The sequence below is a fragment of the Artibeus jamaicensis genome, unplaced genomic scaffold (genome assembly GCF_021234435.1).
Source record: "Artibeus jamaicensis isolate MK-2021 breed Jamaican fruit bat unplaced genomic scaffold, CSHL_Jam_final scaffold_1283, whole genome shotgun sequence".
Taxonomy (NCBI): Eukaryota; Metazoa; Chordata; class Mammalia; order Chiroptera; family Phyllostomidae; genus Artibeus; species Artibeus jamaicensis.
Genome location: NW_026522028.1, coordinates 19,565,723 through 19,592,442, shown reverse-complemented (window position 1 = coordinate 19,592,442; position 26,720 = coordinate 19,565,723). Strand labels below are relative to the sequence as shown.

Below are 26,720 nucleotides of genomic sequence, written 5' to 3'. Positions count from 1 at the left end.
ATATGGAAAAACAATCATTGATCTCTGGTGTCATTGCCACACACTGTTCTGACCCCTGTTTTCCATCCTTCTGTTTGCTACTCTCGGTATCAGTCTGCCCTTGGAGATATCAGTAGGGAATGTGGAAATCTATCCACTCATATACACAAAGGAGGAACTGACTAACAGCACTTGAAACGCAATTCTCTCCCTTGATTTGCATCTTAATAGGCATGGGAGCTTTTAGTTAATCATATATATATATATATATATATATATATATATATATGCGTGTTTAGATATGTGCAGCTAACAGTCGACAGGTGTTTGATGCACTGGGATCCTTCTGAAACTCCTAATAATTTACGCAGCATGAATTTTCAACCTTTATATGTGGAAGCCTTCCCAGGGGCCACCCCATATGTGCCTGCCTGTGGGCCAGCTGAACGGCTCAGGGCTGCGGTGAGCAGAACCTGCTCTGTGCTTTATATGACGAGTGATTTCAAAACAGTCATTTAACCCCAGAGCCTTCAGCTGAGTTGAACATTTCCATTTCTTGCCTGGGCTTTTGCTCACTGTGGCTCAAGATCTTTTTGTGGGTACCCTGGGTTTTGATTCAGGGACATCCGATGATTATTGGAAGTCATACTTCCCTGATAAACCCAAAGGGCTCCCTCAGGATATAGGTCTGCAAGGGTCTATTATCTACTTACCCATCAGTGTGAGCACTTATGTTGGCACCAAGGGATTAATTAAATGTCTTTTTCTTGATTCACTTCATGTGTGTCTGATTTATATAAGCAGCATGGATTCATTAAACAGGGATTTAGAAACAACTTTTAAAAGTTGAAAAATAAATGTACAAGTATTGAGATATATTCCATTAAAATAAACATACAGTAATGATAGTAGACTATGCTGTCTTTCAAGAGAGAAACTGTTCTTTCAAGTGTCTGGTGTGCATGGGGCCCAACTAATGCTTGCCAAAGATTGCTGAGTGAATGTACTAGATTGCAAGTCAGGAGGAATTCTGTTTAACCCTAATGCCTCCTCACTAAGGACCTGGAACTGGTCCTCCTGTGTGTTCTGCCCTCGACCTTGACCAGCACTGTGAACTTGTGTGCATTTTTAGTTGAGGTTAATCAGGGAATGTTGTGTCCACCTCCCCAATGTCCCCTGTAGTTTCTGCATGGCTGATTTCTCGTCAGAGATCAGAGACAGAGCCCTGACACACTGCCACCACCCTGAGCAATGCCACTGCCACCTGGGCATGTTCGTGTGTGTTAATAAGCATGTTGGTTGGATGTCCTCTCTATGGCACCTGGAAAGTGTCCTCTCACCTCTCTTAGTAGCTTTTCTAGCCCCACCCACCATACTCTTGTTTGCCAGCGGACTAACCTTGGTCTCATCACCCTGACTTTCCCAGCATGCCTCTCCAGTGTGAACAGGCCCTTGATTAGCTGAGCCCTCACGCCACCACCCCTGTTCCAGGTACTTAGGAGGCTCCTTGAACCTAATGGTCTTGCCCTGATTTCAAATAGAAAGTACTATTTCCCAAAGAAAATGCTAGTGCTATTGAAAAATTGCAGAGCCCTTTCTCAATCCTCGTTCCTATTTCCCTTTCAAGATTTTCTTCCTTTAGTCTATTATAGAGACCAGTGATTTTCAAGCGGTGTGCCACAAGAATTTTTAAAACATACAATACCTGACTTATTTTGTCAGGGGCGACCTCTTTTCCCTCAGATTGTCAAATAAAAAAAATGACAACAGCTAACACAGAAGCCATCCCATGTGAATGAATCAAAATTATACCTATATTTTGTCAGATTGGCAAAAATATATATTCTTTGGTTTGCTGCAGATGCAGAATTTTAGTAAGTAGTGTGTGTGTGCCATGAGATGTAAAGGGTTGAAAACTGCTCGTGTAGACAGTAGTTAAAGCATCCCTTGGAACATGCTGAGACAGCGTTTCTTAACACGTGCTCCAGGACCCCAGAGCAGTATTACCTGGGCTGCTTACCAAGAGGGCCTGGGAATCTGAATTTCTACCTGACCCCCTCAGGTGGCACTATGTCCACCAGAGTTTAAAACCCACTCTGTTAAACGGCATCCTGATCAGACAGCCAGCCTGGCAATGCCTTTCAATCCAGGGGTCCTGAAACCCAGGGCTGCTGACCAGTACCAGTTCCTAGCCTGCTAGGAACTGGGCCGCACAGCAGGAGGCGAGCAACCATCCAGGGAGTGAAGCCTAGCTCCTCCCACTACTGCCTGACCTCCACCTCCTGACCCTCCCCTCTCCCCATGGAAAAATTGTCTTCCACAAAACTTGCCCTTGGCGCCTTAAAGGCTGGGGACCGATCCCTGACTCTTCCACCCCTCTTCCTGTATGTGGGTTATATTAATGATGCACTCTTTTTTTTAATCTTTAGGGGGGAAGGGAAGGAGAGAGGGAGAGAAATATCAATGTATGGTTGCCTCTCATGTGTCCCCTGCAGGGAACCAGCCTGCAACCCCGTATGTGCCCTGACTGGGAATCAAACCACGGTTGTTTGGTTTGCAGGCTCGAGCTCAATCCACTGAGCTACAGCAGCCAGGGCTATGATGCACTCTTAACTTGACTTCTAACTTGCCCCCAGGCTAATTTCACTTAAGGTCTAGATGGATTAAGATGACACGCTTGTGAGATACTTGATGCATCCTGTTAAATTTCTCTGACCTTAGCATGTCACATGGCTCAGGCATTGCAAGGTACCACTGAGAGGATTGAACAGCCTTACACTGTAAAGAAAGGCTGTCCTTATGTTCTTGGGGAGAGAGTGGATTGTGTCCTAGGATGTTGGATGACAAACTTAGATGGGGACAAGAAATATCTCACCTATATATTGCCAGATTGCCAGAAAGCTCCTACCTTAGCGGAGCTGGGTGGAAAAGGTGAAGGGATTAAAAAAAAAATGCTCATAGACACAGACAACAGATGGTGATGACCAGAGGGAAAGGAAGTAGGGGAGGTAGGAGAGGGTAAAGGGGGGATAAATGTGATGGAAGAAGACTTGACTTGGGGTGATGACCATACAATACAATATACAGATGATGGCTCATAGAATTATAGCCCTGAAACCTGTATATTAACTAATGTCACTCTAATCAATTCAATTAAAAAAAGCATTACAACTTGCCCTTAAGACTTTCATCATATTCAAGACTGCAAATTTCCTATAAGAGGAAATCCTTTAAATTGGTCACCTTCATGCACAGTTTAGAAACAGAGAGATTTTGAACAGCATAGGGATTTGGGTGGAGAGTGAGGCCCAGAGATGCAGCCAAGGTCAAATAGCTCCTTGTGGATAAGCTGGGTCAACCACCCAGTTCCTTGGATCCATGGTCAATGAATCCATGGTCAATGATGCATCCACTCTGTGAGGCTGCCAGAGAAGGCTGGAGGGGGTTTTATAAAGGATAGGTCATGAGAAGTCTGGATGCCTAAAGAAAAATAAAAGGTGTCCAAGGCAACTAAGGTGTCTACAACCCACTCTGCTGGCTTCACAGACAAAAGAGGATGATAAGTTCGTGACCGATTCTTTTTCTAAGGAGGAAATGTGGTAGAGTGGAAAATAGTAAATGAACTTGGATGTCAGCTAAAATTGGGTTCAAATCTAACTTTGGTACCTGGTTTTGTGACTCAGGGAAAGTGGCCTAATCTCTTCAATTTGCTCAAAAACAGTGAGACTGCTGTCTTCCTCCTGTGATAGTACTCCGTGACTACACAATAATGGGAGTGCTTGACCTATGGCAGGTGTTCAGCAGATTGTGATTATTAATCCTATCATCATCACTTTTTAATTTTTCCTTAAGTATTGTAATCCTAAAAGAACACCATAGGTTCTACCCCATCTGACACATTCACAAACTGCTGAGGTTTTAGAGTATTCTGCAGTGTCCTAGATGTGGTCCCAAAACAAAGAAATAGCATGTACTTGAAAGTCTCTTGCTTCTCCGGAAACACAGAAGCATCCCCTTGTCCTTAGTTTCCAAACAATACAGACTACTGTGACCATTAGAATTCACTCTCCCAGAGTTACCTACAAAGGAATGCCCATAAGACTGTCAGCTGATTTCTCAAAAGAGACCTTACAGGAAAGAAAAGGCTGGAAAGTATTCCAAGTCATGAAAGACAAGGACCTGCATCCAAGATGGCTCTATCCAGCAAAGCTTTCATTTAGACTGGAAGGACGGATAAAATGCTTCTCAGATAAGGTCAAATTTAAGGAGTTCATCATCACCAAGCCCTTATTATGTGAAATGTTAAAGGGACTTATGTAAGAAATAGAAGAAGATCGAAAACTATGAATGGTAAAATGACAGCAAACTCACAACTACCAACAACTGAACCTAAAAAAAAAATAAAACTAACTAAACAAACAGCTAGAACAGAAAAAGAATCAGAGAAATGGAGATCACATGGAGGGTTATCAATGGGGAGGGGGAGGCGGAGAATAGGAAAAGGGTACAGGGAATAAGAAGCATAATTGGTAGGTACAAAATAGACAGGGACGGGGTTAAGCATAGTAAGGGAAGTGGAGAAGCCAAAGAACTTATATGTACAACCCATGGACATGAACTAAGGGGGGAAATGCTGGTGGGAGGGGGGAGCAGGGTGGAGAGGAATAAAGGGGGAAATGGGACAAGCGTAATAGCATAATCAATAAAATATATTTAAAAAACAGAATTAACTCTCCTAAAATAGTACATTGGCAATCTTTACTTTAGGCCACCAGATCACTCACTAAAATTTGTATTTCTATCTGAAATGGTATTTACTCCTCAAATGGTTTTCTTTTCCTCAAGAATCTCTCACAGGGAATAAACTCCCAATTCTAACACTACTGAGTTCCTTATGAACCAGTATGAATCAAGGCACTTCTGACCACCATAATGCTGAAAAGTTAAATAATGAATTTGAGTCTTTCTAGCAATGTGAAAACAGTCCTAGCCATGGACCTGACCGAGGCTCAAAGACAGGAGGAGGAACTTCCTAGCTTTCCAGCATCATGATTCACTTTATTTCTGGTGGGGGTCTGCTAGCAGCTTACAGAAGGGGCCAAGTAAGTTTTGTTGGCTTCCTTTGCCTGCCTTGTAATTTGGTGATACCACGCAGGCTCTGATGAGCAGGCTCCTCTCTTCTAAATGCTTTATGTTTTCCCATTTCTGCAGGATAAATGACTGAAATTCTCCCCCAGAACTTTAGGACACTGATTCATCTACTTTTTCAACAAATATTTATGGCCCTGGCTGGTGTGGCTCTGTGGATTGAGCACCTGCCTGCGGATCAAAGGGTCGCCAGTTTGATTCCTGGTCAGGACACATGTTTGGGTTGTGGGCAAGTCACCAGTAGGGGGTGTGTGAGAGGCAACTACACATTGATGTTCCTCTCCATCTCTTTCTCCCTCCCTCCCCCCTCCAAAAATTAAATAAATCTTAAAAAATAAATTTAAAATTTTGTAAAAAACATTTATGGACCCCTTACTCTGTGACAGGCACTGTTTTAGATGGTAAAGAACAGAGTCCCAGCCTATGTGGTTCTTGCATTGTAATATAGAACAAATAAGGAAATAAAAATATAAAAATGTAACATTTGATTTAAAAATCTAAAAGGAACTGAAACCATCTACACTGTCTGCATCTATTAGGCATTTACACTTCAAGTGAGGTGTAAATCCAAGAGCTGGATGTATGATCCAGGTGGACTAAATACGAGGGCAGTAAGGAAGGGAGGTGCGATTTGGGGAGTGTGACTCCTATGTGTTTTATTCTCTCGCCTCTAAAATCAAAATGTTTTCTCAGGCTCTCACTCTCAGTAAAGAAGCAGGGCCTCTCTGTAACGAAACTTCACTCCTTCCCTTGAGCAAACAGGAGCTTGTATGCTGGCCACAAAGACAGTGTGTGTGTGTGCGTGTGTGTGTGTGTGTGTGATAATGCTTCAGGAAATAAGTTCTCTAACAAAAATCAAATGGAAGATGGGCAGCCTCAGCTCGCTGCCCTTAGGTGCAATGACCTTCATATTTTAGATTATGGCAAAAAGCAGAGAGCAAATCTGACATGCTGTAGATGGTGTCTGCCAGCAAACAGTCTGAGGTTCCATTAAAATAATTTCTATGAGACCCACCAAACATAGACGGAGATCCAGGAAAAAGGATGCCGTATGTGCTTGCCTCCTTCGATGCCATTTCTGCACCCGTACAAAATGTTAAGCTCATTTTCCCCCCAAATATTTTTAAATCAAAAAATACCTTTAAAACAATAAAAGCAGTGGGGGTTACCTTTGAAGGTCCTTGACTAGGAGGAGAGCACAAGGGAACGTCCTGGGGTGATGGGAACATTCTAAATCTGGATCTGGGTGCTTGTTAAACAGGTGGATAGAGATATACAAAAAAGTGTACACATCAACAAAACATCATCTGCACACTGAAAAAAGAAGTCATCACAGTACAACAATATTTGTAATTTTACTGTCTTTTATAGTAACTCCAATGAAAAAGGGAAAAAAAATAATGCCAGGGGGAGTGTGCACTTTAGGCCCGCAGATGTGCAGTAAACTGAACATCATAAACCATGGGGTCTGTAGCTTATGAAGGAAGGGACTGATGCAGATCTTTACAACTGCTTCCCATCTGCTCAGCTGATGACATGATTTAGCAAACCACGGATCTGTTTGCTTTCTTCCTAGCTGTTGGCCTGCAGTGGGTTCCAATGCTAAACCTATCTAGAAAGGAAATTGGAAAGTAAATAAGGAAGAAGGGAAATACCCACTGAGTTCTCAGCTGAGACAGAATTCAGAGACAGTTGCATGCTGGTTGCGAATTGCTCTCCGCAGAGTTTTCCGTGCTGGTGATAGTTTGATCCCAAGAATTCCCAGATCTGCCACAAAGGTGGAATAATCGTGCGAGGCCTCTGCTCCCTACATAAATGTGAAGAGTTCACAGAAGAGTCACGCTTAGAAAACCTATGATTGAGACTATTAAAATTAGCCCTGGCTGGTGTAGCTCAGTGGATTGAGCACAGGCCTGTGAAGCAAAGGGTCACTGGTTTGATTCCCAGTAGGGGACACATGAGAGGCAGCCACACATTGATGTTTCTCTCCCACTCTTCCTCCTTCCTGTCCCCTTTCTCTAAAAATAAATAAATAAAATATTTTTTTAAAAGAGCATTAAAATTAGGTTGTTTCCAATAGCAAACAAAATACAGTTGAATTCCATGTTGCATGCTTTTGAAACTGTATTTGTCCACTATTATTACTTTCTAATTTCTTGTAAGTAAAAAGTTTCCAGATTTTCCGGTTGTCGTACACATAAATTCTGTACATGCCCACTGATTATTTTTGTATGAGGAACATATTTTTGTTTGATGAAAATATTTCCTGTTTTTTTGAAAAGATTTTATTCATTCATTTTCAGAGAGAGGGGAAGAGAAGGAGAAAGAGGGAGAGAAACTTCAATGTGTGGTTGCCTCTCGCATACTCCATACTGGGGACCTGGCCCACAACCCAGGCATGTGCCCTGACTGAGAATCGAACCTGCAACCCTTGGGTTGGCAGGCCTGCGCTCAGTCTACTGAGCCACATCAGCCAGGGCTTGAAAATATTTCCTCTTTAAAAAACAGAAAAGAAGAGATTGTCCTTGTGTGAATAACCCATAGATTAAACCCATAGATTCTTTTGAGGTTTTTATCCCTTAATAAAGTACCAGATTTTTACAAAGTTATTACTGAAGATTTTCATTTGGTTCCTTTTACTGTGCTTTTATTTTAAAAAGTTCATGCCATTAATCTCAATAAAACTGTATTTTCCAAAATATAAAGTCTAGTATGCTGTGGAAAATTCTAAATATCTATATCAAACCTATATCTCTAAATGAACTCCATGACTGACAAAAATGATTTTTTCTAAAATGTCATTAAGTCAGCTGTTGAGGATTCAAAAATCTATGTTTTCTCTTTAGAAAAATGGTATTTGTATTCTCAGAATAGTCCAAAAAAGCTAGGGAACTTGTATAGAAATGAAGGCAAAATATTGTATGTTTATAGAAAAAAATTAAATAACAATAAAAATATTTTAATAAGAACAGTAGCACAAGATTACTGAATAAAACAGAATTTTATAATTTCACCTTTAAGCTATTGTTGGAAGATGTGTTTAATTACATGAAAGACATCTTCAAATAACGTATATTTGTCCATACAAATAATACAAAATAAGTAGGAAAAACAAAACATGAATCGTCCTACCAACCAAAAATATCTACTCTTACAGTATTGTACTTATCTCCAAGAATGAAAATATATTTTTACATGACTGAGATTACACTGCAGTGTTCTGTGTCTTGCTCTTCCCAATCGCTGTTGGATTTTAACTAGTTTGAAGATGGTCGGCGTAGATTTTTTTATGTCTAATCACACTTTAAACCCCAACTTTTTTCTTTCTTTAAAGTCAATGCCACTAGTTTTTGTTTCATCTTGGCTTACATAGAACGTATAAAATGAAGCAAAAGAAGCAAAGAGAAGAGAACCAGTAGGGGAGAGTGAGAATGAGCGTGCCAGCAAGGGAACATTTCGGCCGGAATCAGAGGGGCCTATGGGTATAAAGGATTTTGCAGAGAAAGAAACAGAAATTGGAGCAGTGACCTTGAGAATAACAGGGATTCTAGTGGTGCAGCTAAATGAGAAGAAGCATCATTTTATACTATCCCATCATTTGATAAAGAGATGAGCATTTATTAAGTTTAAGGTCTTGCTTTGGGGACAGAGACAGTTTGAGGCGATACTGGGAAGGGAACCCAGATATGCTAATTCTCAATCTTAATTTCCTTCTTGAATCTCAGAAGTATAGAAACTGATAGGCATGCTCCGTCTCCTTCAGGACTAAAAAGAGAAAACGGTGGAAAAGAGATGGCAGTTCAAACAATAGCACAGTGACATAAGGCTTGATCAGAGCTGGCAGAAGCTCAGAAAAGTCAGGGATAAAGGGAAAGCGGGGAGCAGAGTAGCCTCCTGGGGTGCCGAGAAGTGAAGACTGTGTACAAGCCACTATCCTTAAATGTTTTTCTTTCAGCTCTGCAAAATTATGTGCTCCAGATTTGTCAAAATTCTAGAATGAATGCTGCCATAGATTGTTTACCCAACCCCACAGATTAGTAAATGAAATGGCATTGGCATTAACATTCACTCATTTGAGGAAAATAGAACCGATGCCCAATCACCACCAAACACACATATCACATCCTTCATTGTCATTGAAGCAAAGTCCACCTGTCCACAGCATAGATCTTAAACAGTATAAACTGTTTGTCTTTTCGACAGCAGTGTGGGTAAGAGCCCATTGTCCTGGTTACATGATTTCTCAGTGCTCTTGTTGATTGTAGAGTACACTTGTGACTCGTGACTACTGGGGAAAGTAGAAGTCAGAGGTTAGAGGATGGGAAATAGAGCATAAGGGATTATAGTGAAATTCTACCAATGATGGTAAATTTTATAAACAAAAAGCATTGAAAAAAAACAAAAAGTATTGCCTTGAATGAGAACTCAGATGTCATTGTTTGAATCAGTGTTACTTTGCTTTAATACCAAATGTATTTTTGGTTCCTCAAGAAATTGCTGATTTCTTTATTTATTCACTTATGTATTTATATTTTTGATTTCCTAAGGCTCACTTTGACCTTATCCTGTCCCATGGACTTGAAGAACTTTCCAATGGATGTCCAGACTTGTACAATGCAGCTGGAGAGTTGTAAGTCGCCGCAGTTGGAATGACTGCCTGTTTGTTTCAATCCATAACCTGGTTTCTACTGTGTCATTAAGGAGAAAAGACCCAGAAGTCTCATTCTCTACCTATGTCCCAACTCCCAGGGCCCTAATAAAAGGCCAAGCAAAAGTGTATGTGCACATCTCACATGTAATAGACCATTTTTCCAGGTGAAATGCCAAATAACTCACCTTTCTAAAAACCAATCCAGATTGAATGAGCTTTTCTTTGAAATGAAAGTGTCTCCTGGGAAAATGAAGTGTATTAGTCATTCAAGCTCTATCATGAATTGCTCTCTAATCAGAAAAGTGCATTTCTTTCTTGCTTATGCTCATATGGACTATCGCCCCAAAGGAATCTGGGCATGGAGGGGTAATTGATTTGAGGCCAAGGCCAAGATACAGGAGCCTTAGTCAGAAGAGGATTCAAAGCTGAGAGGCAGGAGATGATGTGGGATGAGAGGCACCTCCTTTAGATGGGCAGTGGGCACATTAAGGCCTGGTACAGACAGCAGAGAAATGCTGTCTACTTCGTCCCCTTTATTCCTTAGCCCTGACACCACTGAACTCTTTGACACCTGCCATAAGCTGCTAATTCCTCCAAGGTAATGGGATTTCCAGGCAAGAGACAGGAAATTGTTGTGGCTTACCCTGTCAGTTTCTCTACTTGTAAAATGTACAGACTAATAAGTCCCACTGACCGACAGGGATGTTAAGGGATTTAATGAGGAAATACTTGTGACTTCTTGATTTAGAAAAATAATAAATAATACATATTAAAAGACATATCAACTGTTATTTAAAAAGAGCCAGTGACAGGGATCCCTACCAATCATTTAAAATCACCATAGAAGTCTGTTGAAACTGCCTACGGAAACAAACAACTTCATGAAATGTCTTTGTTTTAAGAAGCTGTCAGAGATAAAATGAGAATTTCTTCTTAATACTAAACTTTACATACTCTACTTTCCCCTATCAGCCCTTCTCTTGAGGAACAAGGGAAGAAACACACTTTCTTTCTGACAGAACAATTCCTTCTTTGTGTCTTCTCTACTGCTCCAAACTCACCCTGGCCTCAACCCAACACATACGCTCTGTATAAAACAGCAGTCATAGCTGTCATCTGAGACTCCTTCGAGGCTTAAAAAACCCCAATTAGTAAACATGGTTGGTACCCGCAGGACCTAGAAGGGGGAAAATCAGAGAAGCAGTGATGTGCTTACCACTAACTTTGAGTGTGAAGGGTAGAAAATACTCTTTACTTTTCTACCCTCATATTATCTCCTCCTTCTCCACCTCTTTACCTCATCTGTCTGCCCAGGCTGGCTCTTCAGGCTGGTTGACAAGGACTATTACTGCAGTGGCCAGCGAGAAGCTTGCCAGACAAGCACATGGGGCACTTGATGAGATTCTAGTACTTGCTGCAGATACCCAAGTACTTGTATAGCATGGCAAGAGGGTTGGCCATTCTCTCTGTAAACTGTCAATACTTATACAGGGTCCTCTTTGTAGTTCCTTGCTTTTCATATTATTTTTCAACTTTGAATGGAAAAGATGGTCCAAAGAAAGGAGAAAGTAGACTCCAGTTGATTTTGCCATTGAATGCTAGGTAGGTTTGAAGAGTCACTAAGTTGCAGTAAAGGATTATAAGAACCTATAAACATAATCAACATGTATCAGCCAATCAAAACCTCACATAATACCCCCTGTCCTCCTCACTCTGAGTTCAGAGTTCAGATATCACAAAGCAAGAGGAGAGGGAAATGGAGTCTGAAGGAAGAGTAGCCTTCATTTCTGGAGTGCAGAAAGACCCAAAAGCATTTTATAGCATATTATAGATGATAACCCACCTAACAGGAGCTTGGAGACTAAGAGCTAATTTTGGTTTCGTGAACTGATAGGAATCTTACTTTGGTTCAAGAGTCATATAATAATATGGCCATACATATAGAGAATGTTTTACTTCATGTGAATCATTGTGATGAGTAGACCCATTTAGCAAGACACCAGCGCCAATAAAGATGCTTCACTTGCATATTCTGCAACTTCTTCTTAGGTTCCCTGTCTCTAGCCTTCCCACTTACTAAAGTAACTAAGGATTAACCATAAGGACCATAACATCAGTTTTCTGAAAACAAAGCTAATAGACCCTAGGAGAGGAACCACATTGCTCAGTGGATTGGGTGCCTGTCTGCAAATGAAAGGGTCACCAGTTAGATTCACAGTCAGGGCAGATGCCTGGGTTGCGGGTCAGGTCCCCAGTGGGGTCCACATGAGAGGCAATGACATATTGATATTTCTCTCCCTCTCTTTCCCTCTCCCTTCCCCTCTAAATAAATAAAATCTTTGAAAAGAAAAAAAAAGGAATGTATTTCATTTGAAATATTAAGGCTAGCACCACAAATTGTGTTGTCTTATTGGACTACCACATACAGAGCTCTTTCAAGTAAAGACAGTCTCTAAAAGGTTATGTTTGTTTACTTGTTTGTTGTTCAGAAAGATCTGGTGAAGAAGGCAGGAGAAAATGGACTGGATAGATTCCATTGTCTTATTCAACAGGAAAAAACATTCAGAAATAGCTCGCTGCCTTCAAGTTCTTTGGCTCCAATAACATGTAGTTGCCATGATGACTGCAGCTATTTTATTGCAATTTCTCTGGAACGGATTGAGCACGTGTCTGCTTACTTTAGATGATTTCCTTATTTGTTTCTTTATATGGCTCGCCTTCCAAGGTTCCATGGGAAGATGCATTCATGTTCTCACTGTGCTTTGTTTCCCCCAGTTGGGTACACGATGAATGACCTGATATTTGAGTGGCTGAGTGATGGTCCAGTTCAAGTTGCCGAAGGATTGACTCTGCCTCAGTTTATTTTGAAAGAAGAGAAGGAACTTGGCTACTGCACAAAACACTACAACACTGGTAAGTTTTCTTTCAGCTGCTATGGCTTTAATTGCTGCATATTTACCAAGAAAATGGAGCTAAAGGGAAGGGCCTGGGCTTGGCCCCAAACCCCCTCCACAGATAAGATTTCTATACCCTCTGGAATAGGTCAGTGAGCACAACAGAGAATGTTTCCAAAACAGAGAGAGAAGGAGAACGATCTGGGAAACTTCTCCTGTTCTCTTGCTGACTATCTTCTGTCAACAAGTCTGAGAAAAGGTGTACGAGACCTTGTCAGTGGTGCAGGAAGCGTGTAAATTCTGGCCAGCTCCCTGGCAGCCCCTTTTGACATGGAATCCTCAGGGCAATGCGCACTGTCTGTCTTAGTGGAAGAGAGGAGTAATAACATAGATTATTGCAAACCCAGGAACACAGCTATTGTGCGCTCCAGTACTGGACAATAATAGGACTTTGGAGGAAAGTCAGCTGGCTGGGATTCAGCGGGCTCTGAAGACAAGCATTGTCAGCAGTGCTGACAGACACATGGGGCGGGGGAAGAATTTGAGTTGGTAGCAACAGTGGGCATCTGTTGTTACCTGGAAGATTATGCCTGCTCAGTACAATTGATGGCTTTTCATACGACTGTCCCAGGTTTGATAGCACAGAAGCTGACTGTACATAGGCAATTGAGATATGATGCTTCGTGCAGTGACTGCTCCAGGTCCCTTGCTGAGCAGAATGGTCCACGAACACTTGTTTCAGCAGTCAACAATGTTTCCTACAAAGCAACTGCAACCTGATTCCCAGGGTTCCTCCTGACCAGGAAGACTCCAGCCCTCTCTTATAACTGGTGTGGACTAAGCCAAATTACCTTCTGGGGCTCTAACTCCCAGCCAGTTAAAGAGGGAGAAAGTAGCAAGGAGCGGGAACATCTCTCTCTCCGCAGTATGTTCAGTTTTAATATCTGTATGTGCACTCTTTTTTATAGGCAGTGTAGCATTGTAAACAGGTTCTGGAAATATTCTAAATGTCCTCAAGCAATTACTCAAAAGGCTAGGAAACTTTCACAATGACTAAATTATATGCATGGATGATACAAATATGTACTTTCCTCTTGCTATTGTTACCACAAAAATATACAATTAGTCAAATACTTTGGGAGGCCGAGGTGAACTTTACTACTTCAGAGGGAATGGTTTCAAATATTACCTATTACATGTTATATATTATATATTTTATGCTGGATACTATATGCTATACATATATGTGATAGGTTATATATTTGATGCTATATAACCCCACAAACTATGAATATTTTATTTCACTATGTCAGTTTATGCCGGTCTTGCAAATTCTGAAGTTCTGTCTAAATAATCAAGGTGCAAAAAGCACAGATTTTGAAAATGAAATATCCCACACAGTTTTGGTCCAGTGACTCCTCAGCTTGCTCGCTCTCACACTGTCTTTTTCTGGTTAAGTTGCAAAAAAGTTCAATTGCTTATGCCAGGTGAGCATTTTATAAAATCTCCCAAATCCATCATAATAGTCTTATTTTTCAAATGATGTGGCAGTCTGTAATAGAAAAGATAAATTCCAACTGGAATTTAAATCGTCATTTCTTGCCTTCCAGGAAAGTTCACCTGCATCGAGGTTAAGTTTCACCTGGAACGCCAGATGGGATATTACTTGATCCAGATGTATATCCCCAGCCTCCTGATAGTTATTTTGTCCTGGGTCTCCTTTTGGATAAACATGGATGCAGCCCCTGCCCGGGTCGCACTGGGCATCACCACGGTTTTAACAATGACCACCCAGAGTTCAGGCTCCAGGGCATCTCTGCCAAAGGTAAGCAAATCCCCTCACTTGTCAACACGTGACCTGAGAAGTTTGTCAAGGTTTTGTGGGCTGGAGGATGCTGGGAGAACAGAAGTGTTTATCACCCTGTAACACTGTTGGAGATGCAAATACGGTTAAGAGAATGGAGAGCTGAGTTTGAGAGCATTAGAGATCTGAGGACGTGAGGTAACTTTGTAATCAGGTCAATTAAGGAAGAGGGGAATCGGATGGGGAGAGGACAAATGAGCGGAGGCAGAAACATGGCTCGGGAATTCTGTCAAAGGAACCCTTGAGTGCTTTTGACCTCATGTTGTTGCTGAGCCACTCAGCTTGCAGGAACTGGAGTAAGATTGATGCTACTGAGGCTGTATGGTCAACTTTTTAGTGGTGAAGCTATTGTGATTCGTACGCTCAGTAAAGTCACTTACAGTAATAAAGGTTTGAATTAATCTCCTGGCAGTCTGCACAGAAAAGCCATCTCCATGAGTGTGCGTGTACATAATATATAATATTAGGGTGCAGCAAATCATATACATGAATCTTTGTTATGCCTTCATTTCCCATAGTGGCTGACACACTACTGTTTTTGAGTGACACAGTTGGCTAGAGAAAGATCAGCGGAGTCCTTCAAGGTGGTGGATGTTCTGGCAACTGTGGGAGGTTGCCAGAGAAGAGTGGGATGTATATCAGGGACACATAGACATTTTATGGCAAGTCAAGTAATACTTCATAAGGGCTGCATCGTCTATTGTTATGTAAGGCAAGCCCTCTCTGTGTGTTTGTACATAGTGCTTAAGCAAGTAATGATACCTATCCCGCTGGTGAAATGCCCCAGCTCCCCAGAAGTGCGCCTCTGTGTGTTTCCCCCTTTCCCTGAGTACACGGAGCCATTGGCTTCAACGAACTCAGTTTCATATTCAGTGTATACTGCCTCGTACTGGTTCGGCAGTCTCTCCAAAAGCCATTTCGAGAAAATACCTGAGATGTAATCCCATATCCTTGATGGCCTGAGCTCAGGTTCAGTTGTACTGCATGTCACACGATGAGAAATGCTAGATCGTGTCCCGAGTTATTTCCCACATTGGAAGATAAGGTGACATAGCAAGAGGTCTGTAGCTGTAATGGAGATGGACTGGATACTGGGGCAAACAGTTATACAAACTTTCCAAGTGCCTGGCCTCCGAAGATAGATATTAGATGCTGTATGCTAACAGAGAAAGGAAGAGATCTGTCTCTGATATTTTTATTATCTAGAACAAATAGTACAAAATACCTGTCATATTTCTGATGGAATAGAGATGTCAAAAATACTCACAGCCTTTTTTTTCAGCTACACAATCACAATGAATTTTACCTACTCAAAATTTTAACCCACACTGTGCCCCCTCCCAAACAGATCTGTTTGCTTATTTCTCTTTGGTCACTGCCATCACTGCGTGCCACATCATTAAACCCAGAACTACAAAACCCTTCATTTTACAATTGAATAGACAGCTGAAGTATCGGTGACAAATTGTACGTAGATAATATCAAAACGAAGACATTTAGCCTCCAACCACTTATGGCTATAAAAATAGTAGCCATTTATTTTCAAAATGGGAGCTTCAGTGTTTGTAAATTTGTCATTCATTCCTATTAGCCATTACAATTCTACATCAGTGGTCAAAACTATTGTTAAATATGTGGCCACTGATCGGTGATCTTTGCATGTAGAGATAATCAGGAACCAAATGAGGGTATAATTGAAACTCACTTTATTCTGGGCTCTGAACTCACAGTGGTTACCCTCTTGCCATCAGGTTTAGCTTCCTACGTGTATTTTTCTTGGGCTATTATTAAACACAGTTGGCTCTCTGCTCACTGTGAAGAGATGTGACTCATATGCATGACAGTGAGAAAGAAAAATGGGATGAAAAGTGAGTCATGGAAAATAAAGAATTGACCCCCTCCACATACACACACCGATACTCATTTTAATTTATAAATACTGCAGTCACTGAGCAGATGCTCCGCTACGCCGACTGTAAAGGTGTCCTGGGGCCTATGACAACGCCCTTCACAGATAGGTATGCACAGTGCATTTTGATGGTAAGAATGCTTGTTAGAGAAAAGATAGAAAACACAGAAAATATTATTAATGTTAGCCATCCGGTTAAGAACTGTTGTTAAGATTTTTGGTGTACCTCCTTCCACCCTTTATTTTTTTCTATTCACACTTGTAGGCAAACCCACGCAGGTGCACACACAGAAAACTGAGATCTAATTTTTACACAGTTCTACACTATTTCCCATGGTATTAAAAATCCATCATAAACATAATTTTCAAAGACTTAATAGTCTATCTAATGTCAATCATCATTTATTTTACCATCTTGGATATTTGGGATTTTGTTTTTGCTTTTGTGAGTCTGATCATTACAATATATTTGTATATGAGTGCATGTTTCTTACTGTGTTCCAGAAGGCATATGTACCCAGGTTTTAAATTTTACTTTGCAATGTAAAAAAGAAGGCACTGAGGATGATTAGAGTGAATGAGGTTTGTTCTGCAGCGGTATCCAACCTTTTGGCATCTCTGGGCCACCCTGGAAGAAGAAGAGTTGTCTTGGGCCGCATGTTGAATACACTGAAGCATATAATCACAGAAAACTCATCATGTTTTAAGTAAATTTATGACTTTGTGTTGGGCTGCATTCACAGCCATCCTGGGCCCCATGTGGCCCACAGACTGCAGGTTGGACATCCCTGATGGTAAGATGCCCAATGAGATGCATGTTCCCTCCAGGAAAAAATGTTGTGCTGTTCATCATGTAAACTTCAGTGTCTAAAATGGTGTGTGACTTAGTCTAGATGATTGATATATCCTCATTGAATGGATAAAATAAACTCATGAACAGCCATGTTCATTAGACCATGTGAGACCATGTAGAAAATAAAATAGACTTAAAGTAGAACCCATGGGAAAAGTTTCACAGAAAAATATTAGAGTGTTAATATATGGAGGAATCTCATAATTTTATAACATATACAATAGAGGAATGGAATTTCTCTAAAGTAGTACAACTACATCTCTCTTTCTAGAAGTTCTCAAGTTGACTTTGGGAAGTGAAGAATATAGCCACAAAGATATATTTTGAAACACAGGCAGGCCTGGATTGAAAACTCAGAACCTCCACTTCACTCATCCTCTCCAAGCCTAGTCACTCATTTCTAAAGTGAGACTAATATTATCTACCTCTTTCAAAAATTAAAGGAGGATGAGATGCGGCATTACCAAGATAACGTATTTAGCCCACTCAATTCCTTCTGGCTATTTTTGCTGTTATTGTTCTCAGTATGATGGGAAGTTATAGAAGACTCAAACAGGGCCCTTTGGATAGAAGACAGCACATTCTCTGCATGGCTCATTATTTGGGTATAGTCATCCTGCGAATGAGAGGAGCCAAAGTGGATCATATGATTGTGTGTACACACATGCGTTTTTCATAGGTAGACAGTTTATTGAATGAGTTAAGTTCCGGAGGGAATGAATAAGAAATGGCTTTGTTTTTTTCCAATCAGTACCATTAAACATCCTCTATTTGTTCTGTTTTCCCTGCCCCTGGAAGACACTTCAGTGAGATGCCATAGATTCTCCATGACTACATGGCAGGCCATTAGACTCAGAATGAACAACTGTGGATTTTACCATCTAATAGACAGCCAAAATATTGGTGGTCCTTTAGATAGCCCATTATCAGATCTCCATCTGAAACAAACTTCAGAGTCATGCCCAGTGCAATGGCCTTTCCCTCCCTTGCCCCCAGCTCAGGCCTGACCTTTGGCTTGAGGATGTGCAGGGAGGTGGGCACACGGTCTGTTCCTCCCCTTGCTTTTCCAATTCTCTTCCCAATCCTGTTACTTACTTCACTCTTATTGAGGGCTGAGGGTGAAAGGGAAAAGGTTGTATGTGACTGACACTGTTGTATTCTAAGTCTTGCTTTCTCTAATGGCAAGCGTCCAAATCCCAATCTTCTTGTGAGTTGAACTTGCATTCTTTAAAGATGTCTGGGGGTCCCATACAGTATACCATTCCTAGATGAATAAAGCACTCTCTGGATGATGTCTTACAATCACATCTAAGCTCTCGCCTCCTAGCATCACATCGCATGCAACTTCTTACTCCTGGGGTCTCCTTACCCAAGTAGACAGCCCTCCTTGTTGGTATGTTTTCAAGACGATTCACATCTGGCTACCTTCCACACCACCTATTTGGTCCACCAAGAACATGCATCCTTGCCTTACTAAATAGTGGAAATGCAACTTAAATAACTGGTAACCCTTCTACCTTCACCTTACCACTTTGGATCTTCCAGCCAGCCTACATCCTTCACAGCATATCCAGGTAAGAAACAAGCACCAGTGTCCATGTTTGCATACAAAACCTAAACTACTGAGGACCCGTGGCAGGTTCTCCTAAGAACTCTTCTACTCTCTGATGCAGGGCAAGTGGTTGGAATTTGAGCAGCTCAGCAGACACATGACACATGGAAAAGATGCCCATTTCTTCCCCTACAAGGGTGGCACTGAATAAATCACCTCTCCCCATCTTTAGGAGAGTAGGGAAAATGCCACAGCACTGTTAACATCCACAAAATCCATTACTTCAATTAATTCCTTTTAAATGTCTAGTCTTTCGCAACAGGCTATACAACATAGCCTAGGTGTGTAGGAGGCTCTACTTTGTATAAGTGCACTTTGATGTTCCCACAATGATGACATCATCTAATGATACAATAATAGAATGTATTCCTGTCATTAAGTAACACATGACTGTGTAAGAACAATAACAAGGAGGCCTAACCTGCGCTGGCTGATGTGGCTCAGTGGGTTGAGTGCCAGCCTGTGAACCAAAGGGCCGCCAGTTCAATTCCTAGTCAGGGCACATGCCTGACTTGCAGGCTGGTCCCTGGTAGGGGACGTGCGAGAGGCACAACAACACATTGATATTTCTCTCCCTCTCTTTCTCCCTCCCTTCTTCCCCATCTCTAAAAATAAATAAAATAAAATCTTTAAAAAATAAAGATGCTTAACCTATTAAAAGGAAGAAGGAGAAATGGAGGGAAAGAGTATGGAAGGAAAGAGGGAAGGAGTCTGAGAAGGAGGGAAAGAACAATGTTAGGAGAAAGGCCTGAAGGAGGGAGCCTGAGCTGAATCTATCAGGCAGATTAAACAGGTGAAGCAGGAGGAAGTACAGGTCGTTCCAGGCAGTGAGGACTTCCTACTCGTATTTGGGCTACACTTATAAAATGAGCTTCTCTAGAAGACAACCTGGGCAGGTTTCCAACATGCTTCACAAAAGTTAAACACATTTAAAGTAAGAAACTTATGTTTATTGATTCCAAGTTCCTTTCCTGCCTCCTTGCCAACCAAAGCCTTTAGTGGTTTTTGCTTTGTTTGGTCTGGTTTGGTTTGGTCTTTCAGAAGTTCAATCTCTTCTCTAAACACAGGATAATGAAATGCCAGCATATTATCTATTTCGTAGATACCATAGCATCTGAAGCTGTAAAACTAGTTTTTAAAATATACATCTCTGCCAACCTCCAAGAAACTGTCCAGCTGATAATGTTCTAACCGTTTGGAGCATAAAACCCCTTGTGGCAGACTGAAGGCTGGGCGTGTTGTTGTCTTGCTGACATGCAGGAAACTATCAGGATAGATTGACTAGGAGGCTGTGGGACGTCAGGCAGGCTTTGAGTATGGCCAAACAGAGTTCAACAATTCGTTTCCTTCCCTCTGTATTTGCTATAAGAGCTGAACATGTTGCAGGCACTCCTAAGTATGTCTTGAGTCCTCATTTGTGGCTGCAGCCCAGAGACTCTGGAGGTGACAGCAAGCATTGGTAGGGGACAGTTGGGATGGCACCAGTGCACAGGTGACTCTGACAGGTCCATAACTATCTCCTTGGAACAAAGATCCAGAGGCATCTTTAGGCATTATTAGCTGAGATGCCTTATTTCCTATAGAAGGAAACTGCACCTTACTTTTCAGCCATCTGGTCAACTAAGACCACCAGCTGGACCTTTTCAAGCAACTTCCAAACCCAGGACAGCTTGGAGTTTAAAACAAAAGAGGCCATAGTTCTGCTACATTTGGTCTTGCTTTATTCTTCATGAGAATGTTTCTATTCAGAGACTACAGTAAGAGAAATTAGGAAAGCCCTAAGACCAGTAGCTATAGAAGTTCTAAAACAAAGATTTGATTGGATGTCTCTTTTAAATCTAAGAAAAAGATCACTACTTCTTGGTTCAGGTACATGCCCAGCTAACTGGAATGAATTTCCTAGGTATTTCTGAAAAGGGTTGGGAAATTTTTTTGTTTTGTACAATCAGGATTCCACTAAGTTCTTCAATAAAAGATTAAAAAGTCAGAAAGCCCAAGCCTTGGCAAACTGATCTGCAGGCTGGCTGGCTTTATAGCCAGATGTCTGAATATGTGGGAGACTTCATCATAAACTTTCCCTCTGACATTTCCCAAGCCGCAGCAAACCGAAGAGGCATTGATGTAGCAAGTCTGCGATAAAAATATGCAAAGAGATAACGTGGGTGAATTCTCTCAGGACAGAGCTGGGGCACCATGGGCACTTTAGTTCAAGAATGTTGTTGGCAGCCTTTGTGGGGAAGCTGACAGCCAGAGAAGCCACCCAGGCTATGCTTCTGCTCAAGTCCTGGTAAGGCTCCTAAGTTTTGGGGAAATAGCAATTTGTGGTCCAGGATAACCTTGAACTCTCTTTCCATTTCATGAAAATGGATATGACTCTATCTGGGTCACATAGCCTAAGTGTCTTTAGTTCTTATAACTGCCACATGAGACACAGATATGAAGAAGCAAAACTTCTGACCTTAAGAAGAATGACTTGTACAAAAAATAGATGTTAATTCAGTAAAGTAAGGGCACTGCAGTAGGTTTGGTTTGTTTGTTTGACCAAAGTGGCTATAAAAATTCTCCTCTTTGTATAGCCATACCTTTGAGGTGATAGACCTCTCCCACAGTGACTCTCAACCTGACCACAAAACTTGCCCTGGCCAGTGGGACAATCACAAATATGACTTCAACAGAAACTTGGAAAATGCTTCTGTACTGTAGTTAGCTTCATGTTGCTGCTCTTGGGGCTTCTATGAACACCACCACATGATGAGAGACCGGGCTAGCCTGCTGAATGATGAGAGACCCACATCCCGGTTATTTCAATGACCAAGATGACAGCCAGTCAACCACCATTCCGGGCTGTGCTCACTGCTCCAGGCTCATTGGCCTCCTTGTTATTTCCTGAATACGCCAGGCACACAGGGCTATTCCTGGGCCTTTACAATGACTGCTCTCTGAATCTGGAAAGCTCAGTCCCCAGATACTCACATGACTGACTGCTCCACCTTTTCCAAGTCTTTATTCAAATCTTACCTTTTTTTAAAAAAATGTATTGTTGTTCAGATTACAGTTGTCCCACCTTTTTCCCTTCTTGCTCACCCCAACCCCATCCCCCCACTCCCATAATCAATCCCTGCCACTGTCCATGCCCTTGAGTCCTCTATTCATGTTTCTTTGCTTGCCTTTACCCTCTTTTTCCCGTTATCCTCCTCTCCCCTCCCCTTGGGTCACTGCCAGTTTGTTCCTTATTTCCATGTCTCCAGTTCTATCTTGCTTACTTGTTTGCTTTGTTTATTAGGTTCCAGTTCTAGGTGAGATCATACGGTATTTGTCTTTCACCACCTGGCTTATTTCACTTAGCACAATGCTCTCCAGTTCCATCCATGCTGTTGCAAAGGGTAGGAGCTCCTTCTTTCTTTCTGCTGCATAGTATCTATCACATAGATATACCATTATTTATTGATCCACTCACTTACTGATGGGTACTAAGGCTGTTTCCAGCACTTGGCTATTGTAAATAATGCTGCTATGAATTTTGGGATGCAGAGGTTCTTATGGATTGGTGATTCAAGATTCTTAGGGTATAGTCCCAGAAGTGGGGTTGCTGGATCGAAAGACAGTTCTAGCTCTAGTTTTTTGAGGAAATTTCATACTGTTTTCCACAGTGGCTGCCTCAGTCTGCATTACCACCAACAGTACACTAGGGTTCCCTATTTTCCACGTCCTTGCCAGCACTTGTTGTTTGTTCATTTATTAATGATGGCCATTCTGACAGGTGTGAGGTGATATCTCATTGTGGTATTTATGTGCATATTTCTAATGGCTAGTGATGTTGAGCATTCTTTCATGTGTCTCTGGGCTCTCTGTATGTCCTTTCTGGAGAACTGTCTGTCTTTTCAGGTCCTTTGCCCATTTTTTAATGGGATTGCTTGTCTTCCTGGTGTGGAGTGCAGTGAGTCCTTCATATATTTTGGAGATCCAACCCTTCTCCGAGGTGTCATCAGCAAATATGTTTTCCTATACAGTTGGTTCCCTTTTCATTTTATGTTTTCTTTAGCCATGCAGAAGCCTTTTAATTTGATACAGTACCATTTGTTTATTCTTTTCTTTATCTCCCTTGTCCTAGGGGATGTATCGGGGAAAATATTGCTGTGTGGCATATCTGAGATTTTCCTGCCTGTGTTCTCCTCTAGGATTTCAATGGTGTCAAATCATACCTTCTTCATAAGGCCTGATCTGGCCGTTATCACTTCACCACGCCTCATCAGCGCTTTGACTGGACTCAACTTTTCAATTTTATGTTTTGTTTCCCTACTGAATTTACTACCTTATAGCAACACCGTGATTTATATGAAACTCTACTATGGGTTATGTGTATTGTCCATTGTCTGTTTCCCTTAGCTTGACTATGAGCTCTATAAAAGCAGAAATCTTTATCTGGCTTGTGCCCTACAACAGCACCTAGCCTACAGTGTATTCTCAATAAATGTTTGTTGGTTGAGTGAATGAACGAATAGATACCTCTCTAAAGCCTAGTCACTGAGAAAAATCCCTGTAGCCTTTCTCTAGGATTCCTTAACCTAGTATTCTTTACCACAGAGAATCCTGGTTGCCTACATTATGCGACTCTAACATACTTTTATATAAAAGTTTCACTTCTCTGACTGATTATATCAAGTAGCATTACATTCATTTTTCTTTGATAGCTATTTCTTATAGGCAATCTAACCACAAAAGTAACAATAAAACAGCAATGGTTCGGATGAGAGGGCATCTAGACAGGTTATTTCTATCTCCGTTTTCCTCCCTCAGCACAGTCACAACTGATTTGGAGGTTTCTTAGTGTGCTGATGCAAGTGTCTATTTCCCCTCCTCACTCCTCCCGTGTGTTTGAATGCAAGCAGATTTTAAAATTCTGATAAAGGCATTCACGTGCGTCCTCGTCTGAGCTCTCTACAGCCCCTCTAGTCCAGAGGTGCAGCCCCATATGCTTTCATGGTGGCCCAAACAATAGAAAATACTCCCTTTTCTTCTTTTTTAAAAAGATTTTATTTATTTATTTATTTATTTATTTATTTATTTATTTATTTATTTATTTATTTATTTTTAGACAGAGGGGAAGAAAGGGAGAAGGAGAGGGAGAGAAACATTCATGTGTGCTTGCCTCTCGCATGCCCTCACTGGGGACCTGGCCCGCACCCAAGGCATGTGCCCTAATGAGGAATTGAACCTGCAACCCTTTGGTCCACAGGCCCGCATTCAATCCACTGAGCAACACCAGCCAGTGATACAGTGGCCCAGATTATTTTAATGTGTAGCCATGGCTGAGGACTGTGGCTCTACGTCTTGTTGTCTGGGGAAATGCTTTCACTGTGTTCACATGTACAGAATATATATTCATTTAAACTTCACAACAACACTATAAACTGGATATTACTACTATCTTCAGTTTGCAGATGAGGATACTAAGGCACAAAGGTCTTGAGTAACTTGCTCAAATTCACACAGAGCTAGACCTTGACGCGGGCAGTCAACTCGAGTTGATACATTAATCACTATGCCACACCATCCTTCACAATTAACAGCTCCTTTTCTATGCCCCTTCACATAGGTTGTCTCACAGCGCACAGATAATGTAAGACATAAGTACTCTTTTGCGTCACCACTTTACAGGTGGGAAAACTGAAACCTAAAGAGGTTAAGCCATTTGCCCACAGTTCTGTTTCTATCAAGTGAAATGCAGATTCAAACCACTGATCAATTCAAATGTTCCCAAAGGAAGAAGAACATTCAGCTCCAGCATATTGTCCATGTCATGCTAAGTACAGGTGGAAGAGTTCGACTGTGAGAGGTTATTTTCCAGCCTCTGAAACCCCCATCTTTTGTCTACACGTATTGCATTCACTATGGATCATATGCAGTTGGCACCCTGTTCGTTGTTTTGATGACAAGACAATGCTTGCCTGATTGCCCTTTCTTCTTTCCTATTATGGATGTTACAATGGTTCCTGGGGCTTCCATTACACAGTCTCCCTCAACAGACTTTCTAACTGAACTCAGTTGCTGTTTATTGCTTCTATCAGTTATAGCCATTCTAACCATCATTTTCATCAACTGACAGATATGATTATGTTAAGAGCTCAATCAGATAAAACTCATTATGCATCATTTAATGGAAGCTAAAAGGTTTTAACAAAAGCAAATTGGGTGGCCATCAACAATAAAATGGTTAAATTGTGGTCCATTCATACAATGAAATACTAGATGGAAACCAAAATGTAAGAACTGCAATTACGCATAACAGAGATGAATCTCTCAAATCAAATGCTGAGGAAAAGTTGACAAGCACAAAACAGTCACAGACAAAATTAATCGATGGTATTAAACCAGAATGCTGGCTGGATCTGGCAAGTACACAAGTACAGGGAGAAACCATGAGGTGTGGAGCTTCAGAGGGACGTCATGTTTTATTTCTTGACCTAGGTTGTGGTTACATGGGCATGTTCATTTCGTAGTGATTCATTAAACTGTACAGTCATGATCCTGGTACCCTCTTTTGCAATATGAGTGGGGAAATGTTGTTTATAAAAGCATGGACAAGGTTTGCTTGGCAAAACAAAGAAATACAGGTTCACTAATTAAGCTCACAGAAACATTTTGGTCCTGGTACTTTTAAATATTTTAATAAAAATGTTTAAAAAATCTAGCCCTGGTTGGTGTGGCTCAGTGGATTGAGCACAGGCCTGTGAACCAACGGGTCACCAATTTGATTCCCAGTCATGGCACATGCCTGGGTTATAGGCCAGGTCCCCAGTAGGGGGGCATGTGAGAGGCATCCACACACTGATGTTTCTCTCCTTCTCTTTCTCCCTTCTTTCTCCTCTCTCTAAAAATAAATAAATGAAAACATTTTTAAAGTTTAAAAAATCTAGATTGCACTAATAATGAATAAATAACAGAGAACACCCATACACCATAGGCAGTTTCCTCTTCTTCCTTTTTCAGAATAAATGTAACAGAAGCTGATATCTATGGACTGTAGGTTCCAGATCTGTACTAAGGGCTCCCCGTTCACACTCACACATTATGTAATCCTCTCCACAACCAATGACCTAGGTATTATTGGTCCCACTTTCTAGATAAATAAATCAAGACTAAAGATTATACAACTAATAAGTGCCAAAGCTAGAATTCAAACTTAATTGGACCCTTAACTCTACTCTAATATGTTACTCTCCTTCACATTTTATATTCATTAATGGTCCCTCAGCCTTCAAAATGGATGTCCTTTTCATGCCTGTTACAGTTTCAGGAGTGTCCAAAGTTTGGCGCCTCTGCGCTACCCTGGAAGAAGAAGAGTTATCTTGGGCCACACATCAAATACATTTCAACATGTAATCACAAAAAAATCTCATAATGTTTTAAGTAAACTTACGATTTTGTACTGAGTGGCATTCATAGCCATCCTGGGCGGCATGCGGCCTGCGGGCCACAGGTTGGACACCCCCGGATATGGTTGACAGTTGGTTGACGGCACTCAAAGGAATCTGTAACACAAATAATCCTCCACATTCTTAAAGTATACTTCATAGTTTTGAGCAATAATGAATCTCCATCCAGTTCTGACTTCTCCCAGGAACAGTCCCATCCTTAATTTTGTTCCCCATTGCTGTCTCCAGCTCACTTTCTAAACAATCCTTTTTATGGAATTGGAAACAAACAGCCCTCTTGTCATTAATGAGAATCTGAAAGTACTAGACACTAAAGAGAAATCAGTACTTAATATTTCTTGCCCTATGTAACCCTAATTAAGAGACCCCTTTAA

At 41.2% G+C, this 26,720-nt stretch overlaps 1 protein-coding gene across 2 annotated transcripts in view; it reads left to right on the top strand.

Annotated features, from left to right (window-relative positions):
* Positions 1-26,720, top strand: part of GLRA2 (glycine receptor alpha 2) — a 173,549-nt gene that overhangs the window by 63,635 nt on the left and 83,194 nt on the right. For both annotated transcript variants that reach the window (XM_037157540.2, XM_037157541.2), the window contains exons 5-7: positions 9,675-9,757; positions 12,554-12,691; positions 14,283-14,497. In XM_037157540.2, the coding sequence (XP_037013435.1) occupies positions 9,675-9,757; positions 12,554-12,691; positions 14,283-14,497 (436 nt within the window). The remainder of the gene's footprint in view (positions 1-9,674; positions 9,758-12,553; positions 12,692-14,282; positions 14,498-26,720) is intronic.